The sequence below is a fragment of the Nicotiana tabacum genome, chromosome 20, assembly GCF_000715075.1.
Source record: "Nicotiana tabacum cultivar K326 chromosome 20, ASM71507v2, whole genome shotgun sequence".
In the NCBI taxonomy this organism is placed as follows: Eukaryota; Viridiplantae; Streptophyta; class Magnoliopsida; order Solanales; family Solanaceae; genus Nicotiana; species Nicotiana tabacum.
In genome coordinates, this window is record NC_134099.1 from 34,871,950 (window position 1) to 34,898,378 (window position 26,429).

The following is a 26,429-nucleotide window of genomic DNA, read 5'->3' on the forward strand; positions in this document are numbered from 1 at the left end:
AAATTGAAAGATGATGAATTGAAACGGTGGAATAAGGGAGGACACTTGATATTGATAAATGTTGATATAGCGGGATCGGATTGCGTACCACAACGGATTATTTACAGATACTTGATGTTGATTAATGATGATATGGTGGGATCAAGTTGCGCTTCAAAGGATTATATTCATGGTAATTGATATTGATAAACAATAATGTGGTGGGATCAGGTTGAGTGCCGCAACTGATTGTGTGCGTGTATTTATTATTGTTGTTTTGTTGGTTTCAGGATTCATACATAAGATTACGAGACTTGTTATTCTGCGTTTTCTGATAGTGAGATTCGAGTTCATTTCACAAATTAATTGCTTTACTTTCATTTTTTTGCTTTCCTTTCCTATTATTATTATAATTATTACTGTGTACAGATTATTGTAAGTGGCCCACTTTAGCCTCGTCACTACTTCGTCGAGGTTAGGCTCGGCACTTACAGAGTACATGGGGTCGGTTGTACTCATACTACACTCTGCGCTCCTTGTGCAGATACCGATGTTGATCCTAGCAGCGGTTAATAGCTTTTGCTCGGATCCAGCCACTGACGGAGATATGAGGTATAGTTGCACAGCGCTCGCAGTCCTGAAGTCCCCCTCCTATCTTTACTATTTTCTGAGTTTCAAAACAGTGTATTTTATTTAGACCATATTTGTAGCACTCTAGATGTTCATGTACTCGTGACACCAGCTTCTGGGCTATGTTTGGACTTTGTCGTTTAGTATTAATTTGCTATACTTCAAACTTATATAGTTTTCATTGTTAATATCTTGTTATAAATTGTTAAAATTAGTTAATTTTTTGTTTCACATCGGCTTACCTAGCAAGTAGATGTTAGGCGCTATCATGATCCCGAGGTTGAGATTCCGGGTCGTGACAATTTGAATCAGCTAAAAAGGTTCATGTGAATGGCAGTGATGTTGGGTGAATAGAAATAAAAGCTCGAAATCTGCAAGAGTTTCACTTGTCTAGTTCATCATCCGCATGTGACTATACTCCTATCGGATTTCTTGAAGATATTTCCTCGGCATTCCCGTATCTAAAATCCTTGTTTCTTCATTTATGTAGAAGTTTGAACAATATCAAGCTTTTGAGTACAGAATTGCAGAATTTGACCTTAAGTGACATGGTTGACTTGCTAGAAATCATCGTTCTAAAATTCAAGTTAAAATTTTGCCTCCGCGTCTGCTTTTGGCAACATCTACCATAGTGTGTGTCGAACTAATTTTTCACATCCTAAACTTAATTTATCATTTCGTTTATCGTTGATTATTGCATCATTTGTGTTTTTACGTATATTTCTAGTTAGTACGTTCATGAATTTACTGTTTTAGTCTTTATCATTTCACTCTCGCCCAAAGTCTTTGTTCTAGTCGCTCTAAATTCCAAAAAAATAGTTGAGAGTTTTAAAAATTGTTTGAAACTTTACGAGTGCACATTAAAAAATCCATTAGCGCATCCTTCGTTGTTTGAGAATAGGATATCACTATGCTATTTACGCATGGTTAGGGACAGAAATCTACTCTTGTGACAACATCTACCATAGTGTGCATAAAACTAGTTTTTTCACATCCTACATTTTATCTCTTTTATTATTGTTAAATACTGTACGAAATATTGAAGAATGATTTGTGAAATTTTTTGTGTATTTCATCACTGAAATGTACATATATATATATACAACAAAAAATCTGCAAATTAAAGAATGAACAAGAAAGAGAAAGCTACACTTGTCCTACTCTAATTTATCTAAAACTAACAAATTTATTCTTCTACTAGCTAACTAACTATATTCCCTCACATGTTAGTCACATGAGGGAAAGTTCTAGAACCAGAAATATCAGACGGACCATATTTAATCCATCATGAATTAAATCAATTTCATCCAATGACTATCCTTCTTCCACGTGTCCCAAGTCATGTTACTGAACATAACTTATTACACATCGGCTAAATCGAAGCATAAGTCTTTTGGTCCGAAACTTGGTCTTCTCTTTAGGTTTAGGTCTTCGTCTTCTTCGTCATTTTCTCTTCATCAATTGTAGTTGAAACTCCATGGGAGCTATGAGAGGTAGAGTTATGAAGTTTCTTCCTCCCAACATCCCTCCTCAAGTTAGAGGGGAACTGTGTGAGCCCTACCTTGCCCAAAATTTCCTGATGAGAAACCCCAAATAAGGTTTTTGTGAAGAGATCTGCGAGTTGAGCTTTAGATGGGACAAAAGAAAGAGTGATTAAGCCTGAGAGAAACTACTGTCGCACACAATGACAGTCAATTTCAACATGTTTTGTGCATTCGTGAAAAACGAGGTTACGAGCGATGTGGATGGCTGGTTTGCTATCAGAATGGAGAGGAGTAGGCAAAGTAATTGGGGCAGAGAGGTCCTTAAGCAAACACACTAACCATGTAAGTTCTGCAGTAACCCTTCTCATAGATCTATATTCTGCTTCTGCTGAAGACAAAGAAATTGATACTTGTTTCTTTGATTTCCATGAAATAGGAGCTCCTCCAAGAGTTATGAAAAAACCACTGACGGATTTTGTTGAATCTTTGCAAGATGCCCAATCAGCATCACAGAATACCAGCGAAGAAAAAGATTGTTCAGCTGAAAGAAGAATACCTTGACCGGGATTGGAGCTGAGGTATTTGAGTACTCGTAGAGCAGCAGTAAAATGAGAAACACAAGGCTTCTGCATGTATTGACTGAGGGTGAGTACAGCAAATGAAAGAACAGGTCTAATATTAGTTAAATAGTTTAGCTTTCCAACTAAATGACGAAATATAGTGGGATTGTGCAGAGGCTGGATGTCATCAGCTTGAAGCTTGGAGGCATGTATTGACTTAGTGAGACTGAATTTAGATGCCCTAAAAAATAAATTTATACAGGTATTCTGCAAAGTTATGACTTTGTTTTTTACCTTAATATTCCCTTCTCTTTGCTTCTCTTTCTTTCCTTTTGCATTGTACTTATGTTATAAATTTGTAGGTTCATTGTACTTATGAATGAACTGAAAAGCCGAAAAAGGAAATGCAGCAAGTGTTATAAGTGTGGTAATTATAAGTATTGGCGCCATTTTTAAAGAGGTTTTGAGATCCTCAAATCAATTACAAGACGAGACGCTCATCAAATTATAGCTTGAAGTCTCAATGGTAATTCCCTTTTAGCACACATCTATATTTTTGCTTAACAACAATTAATGTTATTGAAATTAAAATTTACGTTTACAACTTACTAATATTTTCACAAAATCTTATAGTAAGTTCATTTGATTAAATGATGAGTAAATTGTAGCCTTAATGCAGGTTTGAATGAATCAGCATCACAACTACGCAAGAATACTTCTATCTATCTACTCAAATACATAGGTGGGTGGGATATTATATAGCACATCTAAGTTGTACAAAGTTGTAAACTGAATCAAGTTTAGAGGAGTTTTATTTATGTATTACTATTCTTTATTATTAACACTAGATAGTGTTAGCCCGGGCCAGCACGGGCCCAATATTATAAAAGCTGAAAATAATACTATATTTTATTAATTTTGTTTTGATAAGAATGGCAGATAACAAAAATATATGCATGTAAATAACTGCCAAATGGCGATAGACAACATATATAACAATAAATACCTAATACAATAGCTATGATTTCACAAATACATAGTGAAATAGGTTTATCGGTATTTCACAAGCACAATGATAGTTGCTTCCTTCTTCAAATTGCACCCCGAGGATAGCCATGCAAAATGACATTCGCCACACACTTGCTCAGGCACATTATTTCAGGAGGAATTACATCTTCAAGCTAATCAATCAACACTGAAACATACAGGTATAGAATTAGCTCTAAGTGAATGCTCCTCTAGCCTGAAGTATTTCTTCAGAGAGAATACAAGTAATCTGCATTCCCGACTTTGACTCAAGCTATACTTTTCACCTATATTAAGCAATTTATATCCTTTAACTTCCACAAAGTAATCTTCCTAGGCAGCAATTCCTGTATCACAAATCAATAGTATATATAAGTAACTGCAATATAAATGAAACAAATCAGTCTAATGCAGACATATAAGCATCAAGAACTCAACAATATTATAAAACCAGACAAATAGAATAATTCAGTTGTGTGTTAATACTATTTCAATTATTGTTGTTTCATTTTAAGAATCTTAACAACCTTGAACTGGTTGAGCAGATGGAAGAATGTTTACAACTTTAGTAAATCTATGGTTCCCTAAAGATGTTAAGTAATCAAGAGGTCTCCTGCAGAAGTATAAACTAATAAAAAGGGCAAACAACAAGAACAATGAGCAGCTTTATCAATCAAGTTAAGTCCATTACCCGGAGAAGGGAGAAAGATTAATCAAAAAGAAGTTAGCACAGTCACCAATCACTGAACGTAAGAGATATGCTAGAAAGAGCATGTTGATATTTCTGTGATAATCAGATGCTAAGCAAAAAGCATGTTGATTTTAACATCACGTTAAGTTTGTGCAAGGAATCAAATTGAGTAATGTGGTGAACATCATCTTCAGAGAAATTAAATGATGTTTTCTCACTTGCATTCCTTTTTTATAACCTTCTCACTTGCATTCCTTGGCATGTACCTATCTTCTGAGATGTCAGTTTTAGTGTTCTCAATTAAGTGCTTCAAAAAAAAAAAAAAAAAAGAAGTACAACGTAGTGCTTTTAGACAAGCAGATGATGGCACATCAAATGTGGAGATTCGTTGCTCTTTATATGTCCAACCTGCACACAATGGAGAATGAATACCGACTCGATCAAATCTTTCTTTCTCGAATGAAATTAGCGCATAGGAAATATACAAATATGAAAGTTAAAATAAAGCAAAAATGGTGTCTGCTGGCACATCAGTGCCAATATGAAACTGGAACAGAACTAATCTTAGTAGCTCAATCACCAAACAAACAGAGATTCAGTAATGAAATCTAACTCAGAAGACCCCAAATAAATATAAAATAGGAACAGTAAAAAAGAGAGGGAAAGTACATGCGGAGGAGAAACCAGTAAATGTGCCAATTCAAATGTGCTTGAGACTGTTGCAGAAATCAGTAATAATAGGAAAATGCTCAGCTAAAACTCAGGTTAACAGAAAAGAAATCATGAATGAAAGAAGCTAGAGCCAAGATATTGAACGAATAAAATTATATGGCAAACAAGAGCCATAACCGTCCAAATCTCCATTTAATATTTATCTGGCATCGACAATAGTGAAAAATTCAATAGACCTTCCTTCATCATACTTCACATTATAGAAGTTACCATTTACCTCTATTTCATGATCATATTGGTAATATAAAATTAGGTCAAATGTTATTCTTAATAATGGCAACATAAAGTCATATGTAGAATACCTCCAACAATAGAAGTTACACCGATAGGACACTATTCTAAATAATTAATGATGAGGTAAGCAACAATAAATTAGTGGATTTAAAGCTATCTTTATCTTGCAATCAGCTAAATTTTTCGTTTAAACTTTATATGTAAATTCAAGAAAGTAATTTAGAGGGAGCTCAAAGCATAATCAATTCAACAACCAACATGATTAGAATATATGAGTAGGTCATTTGCATAAAGTTAGTTTTCAATCACGAGTTTCACCAGGTTTCACCGGATCCTCCTTAGCCATCCCTTTCAAAGCAGTAAATTAGCAAAAGTTAGAAATATGCTAGAAATAGAATTTAGCCCCTAATATAAATGATATTCATGTGACAATCAGAAGCTAATCAAGCAATCATGTTAATTTTCACATAACCATTAAGCTTGTGCAAGGAATCAAATTGAAGTAATGTAGTAAACATATCATCTCTGCATAAATTAAATGGAGTTTTCTCACTTCTATTCACTGGCATGTAGATATCTGACTTGTCAGATTTGGTACTCTCAATTAGGTGCTCCAAGAAAAAACAGAGGAGAAGTACAATGTAGAGCTTTCAGGTAAGCAGATAATGGTACATTAAAAGTAGAGATTGTTTACTCTTTATACCCGAACATGCACTGAATGGAGAATGACTACCAAAACAATCAAGTTTTTCTTTCTCGAATGATATGGAGTGCAAGAGCTATGTAGCACATGGCATTCTTTTCTGCAGCTCACAAATGATTAGGCATACATGCTAACCGTAAGCAGTTTGACATTTACAATGCGACATTGCCCATTATATTTCCACCATGATTTGTTGTAAGAAACGCCGGCTGTTTGATCCACCAGAAGCAATTAAGCATATCAACTATATAACAATTAATTCTACATAACTTGATTGACATTAGTTTTTGGATCACAAAATTTCTTAGAAGAGCTAGTAATTGAGTAATTAAAAGGTAATTAATTGAAAACCACAATCCAACATTCGAACCAATTGAAAATCACATAGAATGTTCAAAAACTTACTTTGAATGAGCACTCAAGCGCTGAAGATATGATCACAAGAAATAACATTGGTTTAGTATTAACAAGTTTAAGCTAATTCCAAAAAGCACAATAAAAGAAAATAAGGAAGACAAAACCAAAAAAGAAAAAGTAAAAATAAAAGATGCTGCCAAATAGATAATAAAAATGTACAGAAGAAGGGATCTGAATTCAGGACCCACATACACAACATTCTCTCTTCATTTGTCATCTTCCTCTCCCATCCTTTATCTCCTGAATGTCCTCCATTTGGTTCTTGATTCCTTCACTTCCTACTTTGGTAATAGACTTAAAACCTGCTATCACTATTACTATTATTATTAGACTTCGATTGTGTCTCATTCTTATAAATACTACACAATCCAGAAAAAAGGAAAAATATAAGAGAAAGATTCCCCTGAACTTCTGACCTTCAACATGCTTGTGACAAAGTGGAGCCAAGTAGGTTTACCTTCTAAATTCTGCATTGAATTTATTTACCTTGACTTGCTTGCCTTCATAAGTACCAACTGGGGATATTACTCTTACCCTGTCTTTTCCAGGAACACTTATCGTTTCTTGATTCAAAATGAATCTCTATTGTTCCAGTGCGTTTGAGCAAGAAATATAATGATACAATTGTGCAATTTCATATGCAGAACATACACCAGAACTCCTTCAATGGAAATATGTAGCAAACAGTTCATTATTCAGAACATGTACAAGTAGCCTTTATCAATCACGACTATCGTATTCGAACTATAAAGAGTTATCGATTTACTTATCATAACACTTCCATTTTCTAATATTTTGCAGTAAAACATATGACACAAAAAGATCTAGCATATATTGCTGAATTGAAAAGCTTGATCAAAGGATAAATTGTGATTTGCTTTTACTGAATGGATAAGAATACCAAGGCAACGATAGTCCAAACAATAAAAAATAGAATCAAGTTGAATGCATGAATATTTGAAAATCATCCGAATTCAAACGTTAATTCTACTACACATGACTATAAAAGTCTTATCACCAATTTTAACGACTTGTCGATACAACGTTGCAGCTTTTATTTTCCCTAAATTTACCTTTATATGAAAATCAAATGGTGATGTCAAACAGAAATCGCACACTAAGATTTGTGCTCTTTCTAAATCACTCATATTTGTTTGGCTCATGGCCAGCACCAAAAGAGGCACAAATAGTCGATTTATATCTATCACAATTCTACCACCCAAAAAAATGAAATGAAGAAAAATTATCTCGTGACTTTAATATCGAACTCAAATTTCTCCAATTTGGACACGACATAACCCGACAAGCGAAAAGGAAAATTTTAATCACTACAACAACAACAACAACAACATCCCAGTATAATCCCACCAGTGGGGTCTGGGGAGGGTAGTATGTACGCAGACCTTACCCCTACCCCGAGGGGCAGAGAGGCTGTTTCCAGGAGACCCTCGGCTCAAGAGAGCAACAAGAGACAATATATTAGTACTATCAATAGAGTCATAATAAATAACATAAACTACATAATATAAAATACCAGAATAACAACAATATAAGAAATATAGGAAATACGAAAAGGATGGAGAAAAGGGTGTGAGGTATACTAATATCCAACCTACACAACCCTGCATCCGTTACCGATCAGTGATATCCTAAGACTAACTCCTAAATGGTTAGTGTTACTCCAGTGCATTGTAGTAATACTCACAGACTTCCCCCTAATCTACACCCTTAATGCTTGACCTCCACAATTCCCTGTCAAGGGCCATGTCCTCAGAAATCCTAAGTCGTGCTAGGTCCTGCCTAATCACCTCCCCCGATACTTCTTAGGTCTCCCTCTACCTCTCCTCATGCCCACCACAGTCAGTCGCTCACACCTCCTCACTGGCGCATCAGTGCTCCTCCTCTGAATGTGTCCAAACCATCTGAGTCTTGCTTCCCGCATCTTGTCCTCCATGGGGGCCACACCCACCTTATCTCGAATAACTTCATTCCTAATCTTGTCCATCCTTATATGCTCGCACATCCACCTCAGCATCCTCATTTTTGCTATTTTCATCTTCTGCATGTGTGAATTTTTAACCGGCCAACACTCGGTCTCATACAACATAGCAGGCCTAACCACTGCTCTGTAAAACTTACCTTTTAGTAACGGTGACACTTTCTTGTCACACAAGACTCATGTTGCTAACCTCCACTTCATCCACCCTACCCCTATACGATGTGTGACATCCTCGTCGATCTCCCCGGTCCCCTGAATAACTGACCCAAGGTACTTGAAACTACCCCTCTTAGGGATAACTTGTGAGTTGAGCCTCACTTCCACTCCTGCTTCCATTGGCTCGGCCCCAAAGTTGCACTCGAGGTATTCCGTCTTCGTCCTGCTCAGCCTGAAACCTTTAGACTCAAGGGCATGTCTCCAAACCTCTAGCCTCTCGTTGACGTCGTGTCGTGTCTCGTCAATTAAGACTATGTCATCAGCAAATAACATGCACCATGGCACATCCCCTTGAATATGATGCGTTATAGCATCCATCACCAAGGCAAATAGGAAAGGGCTGAACGCAGACCCTTGATGCAACCCCGTAACAATCGGAAAATGGTCGGAGTCGCCTCCTACTGTCCTAATTCGATCTTAGCTCCATCATACATGTCTTTAATCACCCTAATGTATTCAACCGGGACCCCTTTAACCTCTAGGCATCTCCATAGGACCTCCCTAGGAACCCTGTCGTACTCTTTCTCTAGATCAATAAACACCATGTGGAGATCCTTTTTCTTATCCCTGTATTGTTCCATCATCCTTCTAATAAGGTGGATAGCTTCTGTGGTAGATCGCCCCGGCATGAACCCGAACTGGTTATCTGAAATGGACACCGTCCTTCGCACTCTCATTTCTACCACTCTCTCCCAGACTTTCATGGTGTGACTTAGTAATTTGATACCCCTATAGTTGTTACAGCTATGAACATCGCCTTTGTTCTTATACAACGGAACCATTGTACTCCACCTCCACTCTTCAGACATCTTATTAGTTTTGAATATAATATTAAACAACCCAGTAAGCTATTCCAAGCCTGCTCTACCCACACACCTCCAAAGTTCAACCGGAATTTCGTCTGGCCCGGTAGCTCTGCCCCTCCTCATCTTACGCATTGCCTCCATGACCTCATCGACCTCAATGTCCCCACAATAACTTAGTTCATGTGGGCTGTTGGCATTCCTCAATTCACTTAGCACAATATCCTGATCCCCTTCTTCATTTAGAAGTTTATGAAAGTAGGTTTGTCATCTCCTCTTAATCTGGTCACCCCCATCAAAACTTTGCCGTCATCATCTTTTATGCACCTCACTTGGTCCAGATCCCGAGTCATCCCCTCTCTCCCCTTAGCTAGTCGGAATAACTTCTTCTCCCCTCCTTTGTTCCCTAGTTCCTCATACAGACGAGCAAAAGCTGCCGTCTTAGCCTCCATTACTGCCATCTTCGCCTCCCTCCTAGCTACCTTATATCTCTCACTGTTCGCTCTCTTCTCCTCCTCTCCAGAGCTCCCTACGAACCGCAGGTACGCCGCCTTCTTAGTTTCCACTTTATCTTGGACAACTGCATTCCACTACCAGTCTCCTTTGTGGCCACCGGTGCGGCCCGAAGATATCCCTAACACCTCTCTCGCCGCCTTCCTTATACAATCAGCCATTGTCAGCCACATAGTGTTTGCATCCCCACTACTTCTCCAAGCCGCCATTGCCGATAACCTTCCTTCCAACTCCTGAGCTTTATCCTTAGTCAATGCGCCCCACCTAATCCTCGGCCGGCCTCGTACTGACCTCTTCTTCCTCCTTATACTAATACCAATGTCCATCACCAAAAGCCTATGTTGCGTTGCTAGGGTCTCACCTGGGATAATTTTGCAATCCTCGCACAACCTTCTGTCGCATCTCCTGAGGAGTAGATAGTCAATCTGAGTTTTCGCCACCGAACTTTTATAAGTAACCAAATGCTCATCCCGCTTCGGAAAACTTGAGTTTGCAATCACTAGATCGAATGCCTTGGCAAAGTCCAACAACGTAGTGCCCCCTCCGTTCCGCTCCCCGACACCATAGCCGTCATGCACCTCAGTATAACTAACTGCAGACGACCCAATATGACCATTGAAATCTCCTCCTACGAATAACCTCTCCAAAGGCGGAATACTACGAACGATGTCATCCAACCCCTCCCAAAAACGCCTTTTAATCTCCTCATCCAGGCCTACTTGCGGTGCGTACGCGCTAACGACATTTAAAGTACACTCACCCACTACCAATTTAATAGTCATTAGTCTATCATTCACCCGCCTGACCTCTACCACCGACTCTCTAAGATGGTTATCTACCAGGATACCCACTCCATTCTTACCCCTCAGGACTCCAGAGTACCATAACTTATACTCATCCACGTTTTTCGCCCTCGATCCAACCCACCTAGCCTCCTGGACACACGCTATATTAATCTTCCTTTTCTAAAGTATCTTCGCCAACTCTATAGATTTACTCGTTAGCGAACCTCTGTTCCATGACCCGATTCTCAACCTATAGGCTCCCTTGCCCCCTCTACCTCCCCTACCTCCCGTCCCCCACCCTGACCCCGGCCCCCACTCTGCCCCACCCGAGGACATGCCCTTAATCTATCATCCCAGATTGCAGCCACTACACTTACGACAAATCTCAAGAAGACTCACTAGTGCACAACGAATCAAAGTAGAAGGAAACAAGTCACTACAAGTACACTAGTAGAATGGTTGAACTATTGTGAACCAAAGTAACATCAATTTAGCTAACACCAAAAGGGAAACAGTAGAACAGGAGGTACCAACTCCCGAGAACTAAACCTGTGTTGATTTGTTGTACTTGATGTAGTTGTACACTCACGCACCGCTTCCCACCGCACGTTGCGGACGCTCGTCCTAGTTGCTCTCCTTTGCTAGTGCTCGTGCGCCCAACTTGTCTCCACAACTTCTAGAAATTCCCTGAAAACACAGAAAATACCACGACCCGAAAACCAAAAAGCGCTACCACAGGTGTAGCCCTGATCGTAGTAGGGGAAATGTATGGAAAAAGCAGGGAACTACACAAATATCTAATGAAATATATTGCCAAAACACTTGATACTACTATAAATTAAGAAATAATCAGTACTCTTCTATAAATTAAAACAAATCAAAATTATACTAGTTAAATAGAAAAAAATTGTTTTTGCAACAAATTCGGAAATGAGAATCCCAAAAATGGAAAAAAGCAAATGTTTTCAACTGCTTAAATCTTGGAAATGAGTGAAGAAAAGAATGAGATTTTCCCCAGAAAACTGACGGATTTTCCGGAGAAAATAATACTACTAACGAAGATTTGAAAAGATTTAAAAGGGACGCGGGGGTTAAGGACGGAGAAAAGGATGAAGGGGTGAGAAATGAATGATGAAATTCCGTGATTTGAAAACAATAGGGTCAAAATGTTCCCCAAACTTAAAGCAATCTTTAGTAAATAACAATGCCAAAGTTGAAAACTCAAAATAACTATGTAAAGATCCAATCTTTAGTGAGAGAAAGTGAGTAAAAATCAAATCTTGGAAACACCCAAATAGAGAGAAAGGGAATATCTTTGAGAAATGGTCTCTACTGTTTCTTCTGAGAATACCGTAAAGAAGTAGCAAATAGCAGTAATAAGAGAAAAGAAAGAAGAAACTGAACATACGAATTTAAGCTAGGCTTAGTCGTAGGAACAGATGGAGACGATGGATTGAAGTCTCCTGCGTCCGTTCTTGCTGGGGTGGGATTTACCTGCTGGGGTGGGGCCTGGTTTTCGACCGTTGGGGTGGGTGTCGCCGGCATTGGGGATGGTTTTCGACCGTTGAAGAAAGTTTCGCCGTTGAGAAAATTTTAATCACTAAACTTCAAAATTAGCCGAAGAATACAAAGGGGAAAAAAGATGAAAAAATGAGAGGAGAAGATATCAGGAACCATTAAATTCAAAACTAATAATAGTGACCCAAACAGAAGGAAGAACCAAGAAAAAAGGAGGAAAAAAAGTAGCTGCAGCTACACTTTAGAGCAAGAAGACAAACATTTGCAATACAAGTTTTGAAAGAAATTGAATATTCAAAGCTGAACTCTTGATTTCAATTCATCTCCACAAAAAAAAAAATAAAGTTCTCCCAATTTCATTCATCAAAACCCTAACTCGAAAATTTCCGGATCTTCTTGAATATAGACAAAATCTGTCTTTAATTTAGTTTATTTTCATGAATTTGAGGTAAACCTCCATTGCTTAATGATCTTACCATTGATATAAAAACAATTGTATGTGGGTTGAAACAAATTGGAAAAAAAAAGGAGAAACAACACATAAATAGCAACAAAATTCATTTTGAAGAGTAAGAAATTTACCTGCAAGTTGAAGAGATTTGAGAAGACAGTAGAAAATTTGAGTAAGCTCTGTAATTCTATTGTATACGATATATTAGAAGAGAAGAAAAGGGAAGCGTATATGTGGGAGTAGCTTAAAAACTACATGTAGTATCTAGGGAGCGCTTAAAAAGTCACGTATAGAGGTCATGTGAAATGACCTAAATGCCCTCAGACTTTGTTGAAAAGAATTGAAGCACACATGTCGAAACTGTTGCTCTTCTAATATATAGAAACTTACTATTACCACAAGAATAAGAAATAAATGAGCCTTGCATTTTCATATACTTACTTCTATGTTGACAAGAAAAATGGAAATAATGGCTCTTCCTGGGGTGGCAAAGGGGCGGGTCGGATATAAAACGGGTCGAAAACGGGTATTGAAAAAACGGATAAATTGTGCGACCTGACCCATATTTAATACAGATACAAAATGGGTTAATCGGTGGATAATATGGTTATATATCCATATTATTCATGGCTTCTTGAATATGATTACTTTTGGGAGAATTCCTAGTTCTCAAACTTGAGGAAATCCCCAATTTGAGACTTTACAAATGTAAAAATTAAACCCATTAGTTATCCATTTTTTAGGGGGAATAATATGGTTCTTATCCATATTTAACCCGTTTTTAAAAAGTTCATTATCCAACCCATTTTTAATGGGTAATATGGGTGGATAATTGTTCTTTTTTATTTAATAATAATGAAGTGTGAGATTGAGATAAAAAAGATAAGGTAACGACGCGACCACACCAAATCGGTCGTTACATAAAGTGGCACATTTCATCGTTACGTAACGACGAATTTAACGATACGATACAATAAAATCTTAGTAACAATTAAAACTAACATCGTACTTCAAGTAACACTAAGATACAATACAATAGGTAACAACCATCCAAACAAGCTGTTAGTGCTATGCATTGCTTTCTTTTTATTATTTCTTTCTTTACTTTTTATTTCATATTTCTTTTATTTGAATAGAAGAAATTTCAGAAAAATGAAAGTTTTACTATCTAATAGAAAAAGTTGGCTAAAAATGCAATTCATCTGAACTCAAATTCAAACTAAAATACTACAGTAAGTTTTAATTTCATCAAATATGTAGAATTATTTTTCATATTCGTGTATATATATATTATATAAGAAATTTTATCTTTTATACATATCTACTAAATTTTGCTAAAGATCATTTTTGAATTCAATGATAATTTTATAACCGTGCTTCGCACGGAAAATTTCTCGAGGGGCTAGTCCTATTTATAGAAGCGCTTAAGTTTTAGGAAAAGAAGTTAAACTACTGTAGAATTCTATGACACTTTTCATTACTAAACATAACATACATTTACATTTTAATACTTTCTTATATGAAGTAAAATTAAAAATTTCACGGAATTCAATTTCTTCCTAACCCTACAAAATGAAAACTTACAGACTTTGACATACGCACGAATTCATGGCCTCCATTGCTTCTGATTCCCTATCCGCATTACCAGATGAAAATCTCCACAAAATCCTTCATTCTCTCAATCTCAAACAGAGAGCAATAGCATCCCTTGTTTCCACAAGTTGTCGTAACATAATAGCATCATTCGATGACCGCAAATTTGTAATAATAGATACATACTGTCGATACTACACTCGGAATCCCTGTAATATTGGATGTGATGAGAAGAGCTACCGTGTGATCAAACATGCTGCTGCGGACATCAACAATTTATTAGGTAGTGTTCCTATTTTCAAATTGTCCTCGTCAATTTTTGAGTCAAGATTATTAACCGTTCTGCACTTAAAACGTTGCAATATTAAGGAGGAATACATTGTTGAAATTAAGGAGTTGCCTCTATTGAAAGAGATATATTTTGATCACAGTAGTATATATCCCATAACTTTCTCCAAGTTTATTCACAAGTGCCCTTCAATTGTTGAGTTAACTTTGATATATTGTGAAAACCTTTTTTCAATCGTACTGCCTGATCTGAATGAACTTAAAGAGGTTCATGTGAGGGGCGCCATAATTAGGACAATTGAAATAAAAGCTCGAAATTTGCTGGAGTTTCACTTGTTGACTTCAAATCTAGTAGAAGTACAAAATTTTGATTTATGCACTTGCACTAAGCTACAAGTCCTTAAAATAGATTGTGCAGTCATTCCCATCGGATTTCCTCCAGAGATTTTCACAGCATTCTCGTGTCTTAAATCATTGTTTATTTGTTTACGTGAAAGATTGAATAAAATCAATCTTTTGAGTCATGAATTGGAGAATTTGACCTTATGTGGCATTGTTAACCTGGATGATGTTATCATTGTTACTCCCAATTTACGTTTCCTCAAGCTAATACATACACACGAAAAACTCCCAAGCTCGTTTTCAGTGGTTGGTTCAAGGCTAATGGAAGTTGAGATTGAATTTATGCGTGCTTTTACAATTTGCTTGTTTCAGTGCTTAAGAAGTTTTGCTGAAAATTTGGGTGAAAATATCACCCTGTCCATGACAACTGATGCAACCGAATCAAAGGTATGTACATAGCTAAATGATCAATTGAAACATACAATCTCCTTTCAGGTTTGATAACTCGTGTTGACTATGATTTTGCATTGTCTATGGAAGGAGGTAAGATTTCATTCAGGCAGAGGCGGATTTACTGTGAAAAATGTGGTTCACGTGAACCCATGGTCCCTCGGCTAAAATATGTATATGATGTACATAATTTGCAAAAATGTAGTTATATATATTTGCTACACCTATGGTCAAAAAGGGTGAAGTGGTGCATTGGTTTTGCCTTCTTATTCCTAAAAGCCTAAGGGCAAGGGATCGAATCCCTACTTGGCTTTTTGGTTATTTTATTTGTTTTTCTTAAATCTTTTTTTTTTCTCTTTCTATTTATTTATTCTAACGCAGCCTTTCATATATTCTATTAGATATATCAGTGCCCAACTTCTACACAGAGATGACAATCCACACGGTTCCCCACTTCCCAAATATCAAAATTATTCCCTAATTCCTAATCTCAATTTATCCCAAAAGCCAAAAGGTCACACGTTAAAAAGAAGAAGCAAAACCCTAGTTCCTATTTTGATTTGTTCTTGTTTCTTGTTCTAAAAGCTAAAGCTAATATTCAGAGGCGGATTTACTGTGAAAAATGTGGTTCACGTGAACCCATGGTCCCTCGGCTAAAATACGTATATGATGTACATAATTTGCAAAAAAGTAGTTATATATATTTGTTGGCACCCATGGTCAAAAAGGGTGAAGTGGTGCATTGGTTTTGCCTTCTTATTCCTAAAAGCCTAAGGGCAAGGGATCGAATCCCTGCTTGGCTTTTGGTTATTTTATTTGTTTTTCTTAAATCTTTTTTTTTCTCTTTCTATTTATTTATTCTAACGCAGTCTTTCATATATCCTATTAGATATATCAGTGCCCAACTTCTACACAGAGATGACAATCCACACGGTTCCCCAATTCCCAAATATCAAAATTATTCCCTAATTCCTAATCTCAATTTATCCCAAAAGCCAAAAGGTAATACGTTAAAAAGAAGAAGCAAAACCCTAGTTCCTATTTTGATTTGTTCTTGTTTCTTGTTCAAAAAGCTAAAGCTAATATTGACATCTTGTCTCCATTTACTCTCTAACTGCTTGTGCAATGCTATTTTCCAATTCCTCCAAGGTAAGGTCCAATCTTTGTCTAAACTAGTTAATAGGTTTTCTTGTAGGTTTATTCCGATTTTGGGATTTTTTTTCCTGTAACTACTGAATGAAGGAGATTTTTTCTGATTTAGATTTATTTTGATAACTTTTCTTGAGCTAATCCTTTTTGATTGATAATTTGATATTGAATTACCAGCCCACTTCGATTGTAGTAACCGGAAATCAGACAGTTTAGCATTTGTCAAGGTGTTAGTTAACATATTCAGAGGCGGATCTAGAAATTCGGGATGATGGGTGCACCATTACTTTCAAGATTAACATTTAGTTTGATAATATAAAATTTTACAATCTCAACAACTTACCGAGCAAAAAAATAATTAGTTACATTATCACAAAAACAAATATTATCAATTTGCAATTGTACGCGACGAGTTTTCATACTTTGAAAATGATCAATAATAGCATTATTACTTACAGTTGCAAATACCTTATGCTTTATATTGCAAACTAAACAACCATTCAAAAACTCTTCACTAATGCTATTACGTAGATCACTTTTTATGAGCTTCATTGAGGAGAATGCCCTTTCCACGCTTGCAGTAGCAACAAGTAGAATCAAAGTCAACTTCACAAGTAAATAAATATGACACCAAGTTTGATCCAATTTCGTCTCTGCCATCACTATAGCAAGATCCTTCATTCCCTTCAAGTTGATAAATTTGCTAAGAGGCATTCGAGCATAGACAATGAAACTATCAAGTTGAAAGCTGAGATCTCGAAGCTTGTTGTCATCAAACTCATTTGGATAATACTCGGCCAACTTCATTATTCTGTCTTTGTCATAATTAGCAAATAAATCAATCGGATTCAAACAAGCCATACCAAGGAGTAAGTCACTAGTCACTACATCAAAATGACTATTTAACTCATGAAGCTGCAAATCAATAGCTGCTTAAAATATTTCCACACTAAAGTAATGTGAATATGAAACTCCCGACCTCTTTCGTTTCGATCTTGGATAGTCTTCATCCATTTTGGGGATCATAATATCATGTTTACCACAGAACGAGTAAACTTCATTCATTAAGAACTCGAATTCACTTTCTCCATAGTCTGCAATCTTATCTTTGCAAGGTCAAGCAACCTCATAACATTGACTATGTCTTGATCTTTCTTTTGTAAAGCTTTGTTCAATTCATTTGTAAAAAGCAACATCTTGAACATCAAGTGCAATAAAAACACAAACTCAAATTCTTGAATATTACCCAAAAGATTTTTTGCTGCAAATCTATCAAGAGAAAGAAGACTATCTTGTTGCATATCATTAAGCATGTTAACAATCGAAGAAAATATAATCAAGAAATTTTCCAAGGTCTTAAAATGCGAACCCCAACGGGTATCACCCGGTCGTTGGAGCCCACGTTCTTGATTCAATCCTTGGCCGGTAAGTATTTCTCCAGACTTAAGTAATTCTTCCAACTTCTCTACTTGGTGTTGTCGAAGTATTTCCCTGCGTTTAAAAGATGCTCCAATAGTATTCAATGTGTTAGTGACAACATCAAAAAAATTAGTCACATCCGGATGCTTTTTAGAAAGAGCTGCAAGTGTTAATTGCAACTGAGGGGCAAAACAATGAACACAATAGGCAGATGGAACATCTTGTAAAATCAAAGACTTTAGACCATTTATTCTTCCTTGCATATTACTAGCTCCATCGTAACCTTGTCCACGTAGCTTGGATGAGCTTAAGGAGTGATCCAAAAGCAAATCATAAATTGTTTTCCGTAATAATAGTGCAGATGTATCATTCACATGGACAATACCCAAAAAGCGCTCAATCACCTCCTCTCTTTTGTTAACATATCGTTTAACAAGGGACATTTGCTCTTTATGTGAGATGTCCTTTGATTCATCAACCAATATCCCAAAAAAGTCATCATCCAAATCTTGGATAATAGTTTTAATTGTTTCTTTAGCACAAGCATCCACAATATCCTTTTGAATTGCTGAACAAATCATCATATCATTTTTTGGAGCTTTATGTAATATTACATTTCCCACATCTAAATGCTTATCCCCATGAAATTCCAAAAGTTCAAGAAAAAGACCTTTGTATTCGGAATCTTCACTTTCATTATGACCACGAAATGACAATCCATTTCTCAAGAGAAATCTTACCACATCAACCGAGGCATTTAAACGTATCCGATGATCACTTTTTACTTTCTCACTTTGCTTGTGAAAAGAAGATTGAATCGATTGTTCTTGATTTATCAAATCTTGCATCCTATTAAAACATTTGTGATGGATACTACTTACTTCCCCGACATGCGTTCTAAGTCTTTCCGTACCCTTGTTCCAACCCTTAAAACTATCTTTTGTAAATGCATCTCCCGCATTACCGCGACTTTCAAGTTCATTCTTAAATAAATAACAACACAAACAAAATGCAGCATCACTTTTTATGCTATATTCCAACCATTGAGAATATGGATCCTTAAACCAATCAGGATTAAATTGACGCATTTTGTTCCCAAATTTAGTTTTAGGGAAAGCATGGCCACTCGGTTGACAAACCCCTTTTTGAATATAATGTCTCCTCACTTCATCTCGGATATTAGGGGCATACTGAAGAATCGCCATTCTTTCTTTGGGATTAGGATTGGGAGATCCTAGCTCAAGAACACTAACAACATTTGAAGGAGGGGATAAGATTGTCCCTCTTTGGATTTCAGGAGCTATATTCGAACTAATAGAAGGCCGACTACTACTATTGGAACTTGATTGGCCAATGTTTGACCTGATCACAAATTTATCCATTTTGATGTTCCTACAAATTCAAATATCTCCCATCATCAAAATTCAAATTCATAATAAAACTAAGGGAATCACACTTTTAAATTCATAATAAACAAGAGGAATCACACCCCTTCTGTATTCAAGAAAATAAGGGAATCACACCCTTTCAAACATAATAAAATAGAGGAATCACACCCCTTTCAAGTTCAATTAAAATAAAATGAAAACTTACCAGTTCTTCTGCAACTTTTGATAATTTTATCTTTGAGATCAAATGGAAATGCTTGCCCACTGCTGCGTTAAGTTCCTACATAGAAGGCTTCCATCAGTTAATTCTTGGTGACAATGAGTACATCATGCAAATCAAGCAGTCCAATCTACTGAGTCGACTATTTTAAACTACAATTCTAAGGCATTTGTTCTTTGTCCTTAGTTTATTCATGCGATGCATGTTATTCTGAGCCAGCAACGGGAAATGTTTTGGTTCCTACTCTGCTCGATGGACAAATCGTTGAATCTACATTTACTTCTTTTTGTTCAAATATGTTAACCAACACCTTGGCAAATGCTAAACTGTCTGATTTCCGGTTACTACAATCGAAGTGGGCTGGTAATTCAATATCAAATTATCAATCAAAAAGGATTAGCTCAAGAAAAGTTATCAAAATAAATCTAAATCAGAAAAAATCTCCTTCATTCAGTAGTTACAGGAAAAAAAAAATCCCAAAATCGGAATAAACCTACAAGAAAACTTATTAACTAGTTTAGAAAAAGATTGGACCTTACCTTGGAGGAATTGGAAAATAGCATTGCACAAGCAGTTAGAGAGTAAATGGAGACAAGATGTCAAGATTAGCTTTAGCTTTTAGAACAAGAAACAAGAACAAATCAAAATAGGAACTAGGGTTTTGCTTATTCTTTTTAACGTATTACCTTTTGGCTTTTGGGATAAATTGAGATTAGGAATTAGGGAATAATTTTGATATTTGGGAATTGGGGAACCGTGTGGATTGTCATCTTTGTGTAGAAGTTGGGCACTGATATATCTAATAGGATATATGAAAGGTTGCGTTAGAATAAATAAATAGAAAGAGAAAAAAAAAGATTTAAGAAAAACAAATAAAATAACCAAAAGCCAAGCAGGGATTCGATCCCTTGCCCTTAGGCTTTTAGGAATAAGAAGGCAAAACCAATGCACCACTTCACCCTTTTTAACCATGGGTGCCAGCAGATATATATAATTACTTTTTTGCAAATTATGTACATCATATACGTATTTTAACCGAGGGACCATGGGTTCACGTGAACCACATTTTTCACAGTAAATCCGCCTCTGAACATATTCGAACAAAAAGAAGTAAATGTAGATTCAAAAATTTGCCCATCGAGCAGAGTAGGAACCAAAACCTTTCCCGCTGCTTGTTCAGAATAACATGCATCGCATGAATAAACTAAGGACAAAGAACAAATGCCTTAGAATTGTAGTTTAAAATAGTCGACTCAGTAGATTGGACTGCTTGATTTGCATGATGTACTCACTGTCACCAAGAATTAACTGATGGAAGCCTTCTCTGTAGGAACTTAACGCAGCTGTGAGCAAGCATTTCCATTTGATCTCAAAGATAAAATTATCAAAAGTTGCAGAAGAACTGGTAAGTTTTCATTTTATTTTAATTGAACTTGAAAGGGGTGTGATTCCTTTATTTTATTATGTTTGAAAGGGTGTGATTCCCTTATTTTGTTGAATACAGAAGGGGTGTGATTCCTCTTGTTTATTATGAATTTAAAAGTGTGATTCCCTTAGTTTTATTATGAATTTGAATTTTGATGATGGGAGATATTTGAATTTGTAGGAACATCAAAATGGATAAATTTGTGATCAGGTCAAACATTGGCCAATCAAGTTCCAATAGTAGTAGTCGACCTTCTGTTAGTTCGAATATAGCTCCTGAAATCCAAAGAGGGACAATCTTATCCCCTCCTTCAAATGTTGATAGTGTTCTTGAGCTAGGATCTCCCAATCATGATCTCAAAGAAAGAATACTAATTCTTCAGTATGCCCCTAATATCCGAGATGAAGTGAGGAGACATTATATTCAAAAAGGGGCTTGTCAACCGAGTGGCCATGCTTTCCCTAAAACTAAATTTGGGAACAAAATGCGTCAATTTAATCCCGATTGGTTTAAGGGTCCATATTCTCAATGGTTGGAATATAGCATAAAAAGTGATGCTGCATTTTGTTTGTGTTGTTATTTATTTAAGAATGAACTTGAAAGTCGCGGTAATGCGGGAGATGCATTTACAAATGATGGTTTTAAAGGTTGAAACAAGGGTACGGAAAGACTTAGAACACATGTCGGGGAAGTAAGTAGTATCCATCACAAATGTTTTAATAGGATGCAAGATTTGATAAATCAATAACAATCGATTCAATCTTCTTTTCACAAGCAAAGTGAGAAAGTAAAAAGTGATCATCGGATACGTTTAAATGCCTTGGTTGATGTGGTAAGATTTCTCTTGAGAAATGGATTGTCATTTCGTGGTCATAATGAAAGTGAAGATTTCGAATACAAAGGTCTTTTTCTTGAACTTTTGGAATTTCATGGGGATAAGCATTTAGATGTGGGAAAGGTAATATTACATAAAGCTCCAAAAAATGATATGATGATTTGTCCAGCAATTCAAAAGGATATTGTGGATGCTTGTGCTAAAGAAATAATTAAAGCTATTATCCAAGATTTGAATGATGACTTTTTTGGGATATTGGTTGATGAATCAAAGGACATCTCACATAAAGAGCAAATGGCCCTTGTTAAACGATATGTTAACAAAAGAGAGGAGGTGATTGAGCGCTTTTTGGGTATTGTCCATGTGAATGATACATCTGCACTATCATCACAGAAAACAATTTATGATTTGCTTTTGGATCACTCTTTAAGCTCATCCAAGCTACGTGGACAAGGTTACGATGGAGCTAGTAATATGCAAGGAAGAATAAATGGCCTAAAGTCTTTGATTTTACAAGATGTTCCATCTGCCTATTTTGTTCATTGTTTTGCCCATCAGTTGCAATTAACACTTGTAGCTCTTTCTAAAAAGCATCCGGATGTGAATATTTTTTTTGATGTTGTCACTAACACATTGAATACTATTGGAGCATCTTTTAAATGCAGGGAAATACTTCGACAACACCAAGTAGAGAAGTTGGAAGAATTACTTAAGTCTGGAGAAATACTTACCGGCCAATGATTGAATCAAGAACGTGGGCTCCAACGACTGGGTGATACTCGTTGGGGTTCGCATTTTAAGACCTTGGAAAATTTCTTGATTATATTTTCTTCGATTGTTAACGTGCTTAATGATATGCAACAAGATAGTCTTCTTTCTCTTGATTGATTTGCAGTAAAAAATCTTTTGGGTAATATTCAAGAATTTGAGTTTGTGTTTTTATTGCACTTGATGTTCAAGATGTTGCTTTTTATAAATGAATTGAACAAAGCTTTACAAAAGAAATATCAAGACATAGTCAATACTATGAGGTTGCTTGACCTTGCAAAGATAAAATTGCAGACTATGAGAGAAAGTGAATTCGAGTTCTTAATGAATGAAGTTTACTCGTTCTGTGGTAAACATGATATTATGATCCCCAAAATGGATGAAGACTATCCAAGATCGAAACGAAAAAGGTCGGGATTTTCATATTCACATCACTTTAGTGTGGAAATATTTTATGCAGCTATTGATTTGCAGCTTCATGAGTTAAATAGTCGTTTTGATGTAGTGACTAGTGACTTACTCCTTGGTATGGCTTGTTTGAATCCGATTGATTCATTTGTTAATTATGACAAAGACAGAATAATGAAGTTGGCCGAGTATTATCCAAATGAGTTTGATGACAACAAGCTTCGAGATCTCAGCTTTCAGCTTGATAGTTTCATTGTCTATGCTCGAATGCCTCATAGCAAATTTATCAACTTGAAGGGAATGAAGGATCTTGCTATAGTGATGGCAGAGACGAAATTGGATCAAACTTGGTGTCATATTTATTTACTTGTGAAGTTGACTTTGATTCTACCTGTTGCTACTGCAAGCGTGGAAAGGGCATTCTCCTCAATGAAGCTCATAAAAAGTGATCTACGTAATAGCATTAATGAAGAGTTTTTGAATGGTTGTTTAGTTTGCAATATAGAGCGTAAGGTATTTGCAACTGTAAGTAATGATGCTATTATTGATCGTTTTCAAAGTATGAAAACTCGTCGCGTACAATTGTAAATTGATAATATTGTTTTTGTGATAATGTAACTAATTATTTTTTTGCTCGGTAAGTTGTTGTGATTGTAAACTTTTATATTATCAAACTAAATGTTAATCTTGAATGTAATGGTGCACCCATCATCCCGAATTTCTAGATCCGCCTCTGCATTCAGGCAATCTTGGAAGCAATACTCAACAACTTTGTATCAAACACATAAATTTGGCGATATTCTTTTCACGGGTACCAAGATATGAATCTCTAATCGATGAATTGTTTAGTTACTACCATCCACAAACCTTGCTAGTGCGAGTGATGAGTACAGAGGCCCAAATTAAAAACTTTACACAGGTATTTTGAATCGTTATGACTTCATTAATCTTCACCCTAATATTTTTTAACCTTCACTTCTCTTTTTTCATGTTGCACTGTACTTATGAATTTGTAGGTCCTATTGGACGAACTAAAAAGCCGGGAAAAGAAATGCACCAAGTGTCGTAAATGTAGTAATTACATGTGGTGGCGCCATTTATTGGAAGGTTTTAAGATCCTCGAACCAACTAAAAGAGAATGGGCTGATCAGATTAGCTTGGAGTTCCAATGGTAATAGACTCAGAACACATATCTTTTTTTTTTCTTTCTTCTATTTAGCAACAATGATATCGAAATTAAAATTTTCAATGTACAACTCAGTAAGTTGTAAATGCAATGCAGGTCTGAATGAATCAAGAGTACTTCTATCTATATACATATGTCGGCGGAACACAACATGATCTAGGTCTGCAAGTTGTAAGCCAAATCAGTTTTAGTATCCCTGATTATTAGTAATAGATATATCCTTACAATATGAGTTTGAAATGAATATTAATTATTACTCCTATGTTTTTTCAGTCAACTTTTGTGTTTCCTGTGATCGGGATGATTTAGTCCTTCTGAAATCTGGAATTAGTAATTTCTTCTTAATTTGTTATCTGTCTCTATCATAATATATCTGAAATTTTGCCATGTATAATCCAATACACCAGCAAAGTTCATTAACCATTAAACAAAACCTCATTCCAAAAAGTATTAAATCAAGTTTTCAGTAAACAACTGATGCATTCTTAAAAGTCCATAGATAGCCTCCAATGGCAACTGCTCATTCTTTAAGTTAATAAAGCAGTTGAATCGTCTGTTATAAACCAGAAACATCCGAGCAGTGTACCACCTCAACTGAATATTCAAATCGATTTTCCTAATGAAACATATAATAGCCAGAAAGATAGCGGACCATTATTTGTCATGGCTCTGATACCACGTTGTTGGGATAAAATAAATAATCCCGACCAGGAATAATATCCACAGCAAATAATAATAACACAAGAGAGTAACAATGACACCAAATATTTTAGCGGGATAAAATACAATATCCGAGTGTAGCAATATTACCACTATAATATTACAACTCAGTAGTGTCAAGAGACTACTACAACTTTGAAAGAAATAACACTCTTTATATAAAACACCTCACTACAGTATTACTACCACTCACTAGTTATCTCACAGACAACAATCTATAGATTACTCTCTCTAACTTCTATTGTTTCTCTCTTATTTTTGGTGTGTCTTAACTGAGAGGGAATCATCTTTATTTATAGGCAAATTTGACAACCACTTAGCAACACAAATTTGACTTATTGCATTGCAAATTGCAAATTGAAATCTTCAGCCGCCCATATGCATTCAAGCAGCCTATTTTATCCAATTTTTTTTATCTTCTTCTTTTGGTTGATGAGGTGTGGACCTCACAAATCTCTCCCTTAATTTTGATTTTTCTTCTTCAGTCCAAGTCTTGTTCTCAATCTCTGAAAATTTTCAAACTTGAGAGGCTTTGTGAAGATATCTGCAACTTGATCACGAGACTTCACATATTTGAGCTCGACTTCTTTCTTCGCAATGCATTCTCTGATGAAGTGATACCTTGTATCTATATGCTTGCTTCGATCATGATACACTGGATTCTTTGCGAGTGCCTGCGCTGATTTGTTATCAATACAAATCTCTGTAGCTTCCATTTGTGGCAAATTGAGCTCCTTCAATAATCTCCTTAGCCAAATAGCATGACAGGTACATGATGTTGCTGCTATATATTCGACTTCACAAGTCGAGAGAGTAACAATGGACTGTTTCTTTGAACTCCAAGAAATAACAGAAACACCCAAGAAAAATACAAAACCAGTTGTACTTTTTCTATCATCAACATCTCCCGCATAATCACTATCACAAACTCCCATAAGACTGAAATCACTAGAAGAAGAATAAAATAGCCCAAAGTCAATCGTACCTTTTAGGTAGCGAAGAATTCTTCTAGTGACCTTCAAGTGAGTAGAGGTAGGAGCCTCCATGAACCGGCTAACTACTCCAACTGCAAAGAGTATATCTGGCCTGGTACAAGTCAAGTACCTCAAACTTCCCACAAGACTTTTGAAGAATGTGGGATCCACTTTTTCTCCTTCATCAAACTTGGACAATTTTGTCCCACTTTCCATCGGTGTGTTCACGGGGTTGCAATCGAGCATGTTGAACTTCTTCAATATCTCCTTTGTATAGCTTTCTTGAGAGATAAAAATTCCATCATCCAGCTGTTTCACTTCTAGGCCCAAGTAGTATGACATGAGCCCTACATCTGTCATCTCGAACTAACGGGACATATCTTTCTTGAAAGCTTCAAACAAACTTGGGTTATTACCCGTGAAAATAAAATCATCAACATAAAGACAAACAAGTAAGATATCTCCATTAGTATGAACTTTAAGGTAAAGAGCATATTCATGGAGACAACGAGTAAACCCATT

General features: G+C 36.2%; 4 protein-coding genes and 2 long non-coding RNA genes across 8 annotated transcripts; 3 read left to right on the plus strand and 3 right to left on the minus strand.

Moving 5' to 3' along the window:
- The first annotated feature begins 1,986 nt into the window (after positions 1-1,986).
- On the plus strand, positions 1,987-4,702 carry LOC107808677 (uncharacterized). Of its 3 annotated transcripts, none has more exons than XR_001653222.2 (5): positions 1,987-2,435; positions 2,530-2,738; positions 2,815-2,915; positions 3,016-3,179; positions 3,322-4,702. It is a non-coding gene; the product is annotated as an uncharacterized LOC107808677 (long non-coding RNA). The 3 variants fall into 3 exon arrangements; XR_001653220.2 differs by having other exon boundaries at positions 3,333-4,702; XR_001653221.2 differs by having other exon boundaries at positions 2,828-2,915; positions 3,333-4,702.
- Positions 3,678-11,046, minus strand: LOC107808678 (uncharacterized). The gene is made up of 2 exons (XR_012703791.1): positions 4,589-11,046; positions 3,678-4,026 (listed from the first exon to the last, which is right to left on the minus strand). It is a non-coding gene; the product is annotated as an uncharacterized LOC107808678 (long non-coding RNA).
- Positions 11,047-16,902: 5,856 nt separating this feature from the next.
- LOC142174336 (uncharacterized) lies at positions 16,903-17,628 on the minus strand. Its single transcript, XM_075240114.1, has 2 exons — positions 17,604-17,628; positions 16,903-17,492 (listed from the first exon to the last, which is right to left on the minus strand). Exons 1-2 carry the CDS (start codon positions 17,626-17,628, stop codon positions 16,903-16,905), a joined length of 615 nt encoding a protein of 204 aa, XP_075096215.1.
- On the minus strand, positions 17,628-19,364 carry LOC107798805 (uncharacterized). The gene has a single exon (XM_016621842.2). It carries the CDS (start codon positions 19,362-19,364, stop codon positions 17,628-17,630), a length of 1,737 nt encoding a protein of 578 aa, XP_016477328.2.
- Positions 19,365-21,696: 2,332 nt separating this feature from the next.
- Positions 21,697-22,592, plus strand: LOC107810136 (uncharacterized). The gene is made up of 2 exons (XM_075240115.1): positions 21,697-21,707; positions 21,854-22,592. The coding sequence occupies exons 1-2, from the start codon at positions 21,697-21,699 to the stop codon at positions 22,590-22,592; spliced, it is 750 nt and encodes a 249-aa protein (XP_075096216.1).
- A 285-nt stretch (positions 22,593-22,877) lies between these two features.
- LOC107810137 (uncharacterized) lies at positions 22,878-24,319 on the plus strand. Its single transcript, XM_016634878.2, has 3 exons — positions 22,878-23,552; positions 24,044-24,198; positions 24,310-24,319. The coding sequence occupies exons 1-3, from the start codon at positions 22,878-22,880 to the stop codon at positions 24,317-24,319; spliced, it is 840 nt and encodes a 279-aa protein (XP_016490364.1).
- The last annotated feature ends 2,110 nt before the right edge of the window (positions 24,320-26,429 follow it).

Coding starts and splice junctions, on each gene's coding strand:
- LOC142174336 (XM_075240114.1), bottom strand. CDS start 17,628: ATGAATGAAGTTTACTCGTTCTGTG. Junction 17,493..17,603: donor TGAAGTTTACTCGTTCTGTG/GTAAACATGATA, acceptor TATTTTAAGCAG/CTATTGATTTGCAGCTTCAT.
- LOC107798805 (XM_016621842.2), bottom strand. CDS start 19,364: ATGGATAAATTTGTGATCAGGTCAAACATTGGCCAATCAAGTTCCAAT.
- LOC107810137 (XM_016634878.2), top strand. CDS start 22,878: ATGAGGTTGCTTGACCTTGCAAAGATAAAATTGCAGACTATGAGAGAA. Junction 23,553..24,043: donor AGCGTAAGGTATTTGCAACT/GTAAGTAATGAT, acceptor ATGAATTTGTAG/GTCCTATTGGACGAACTAAA.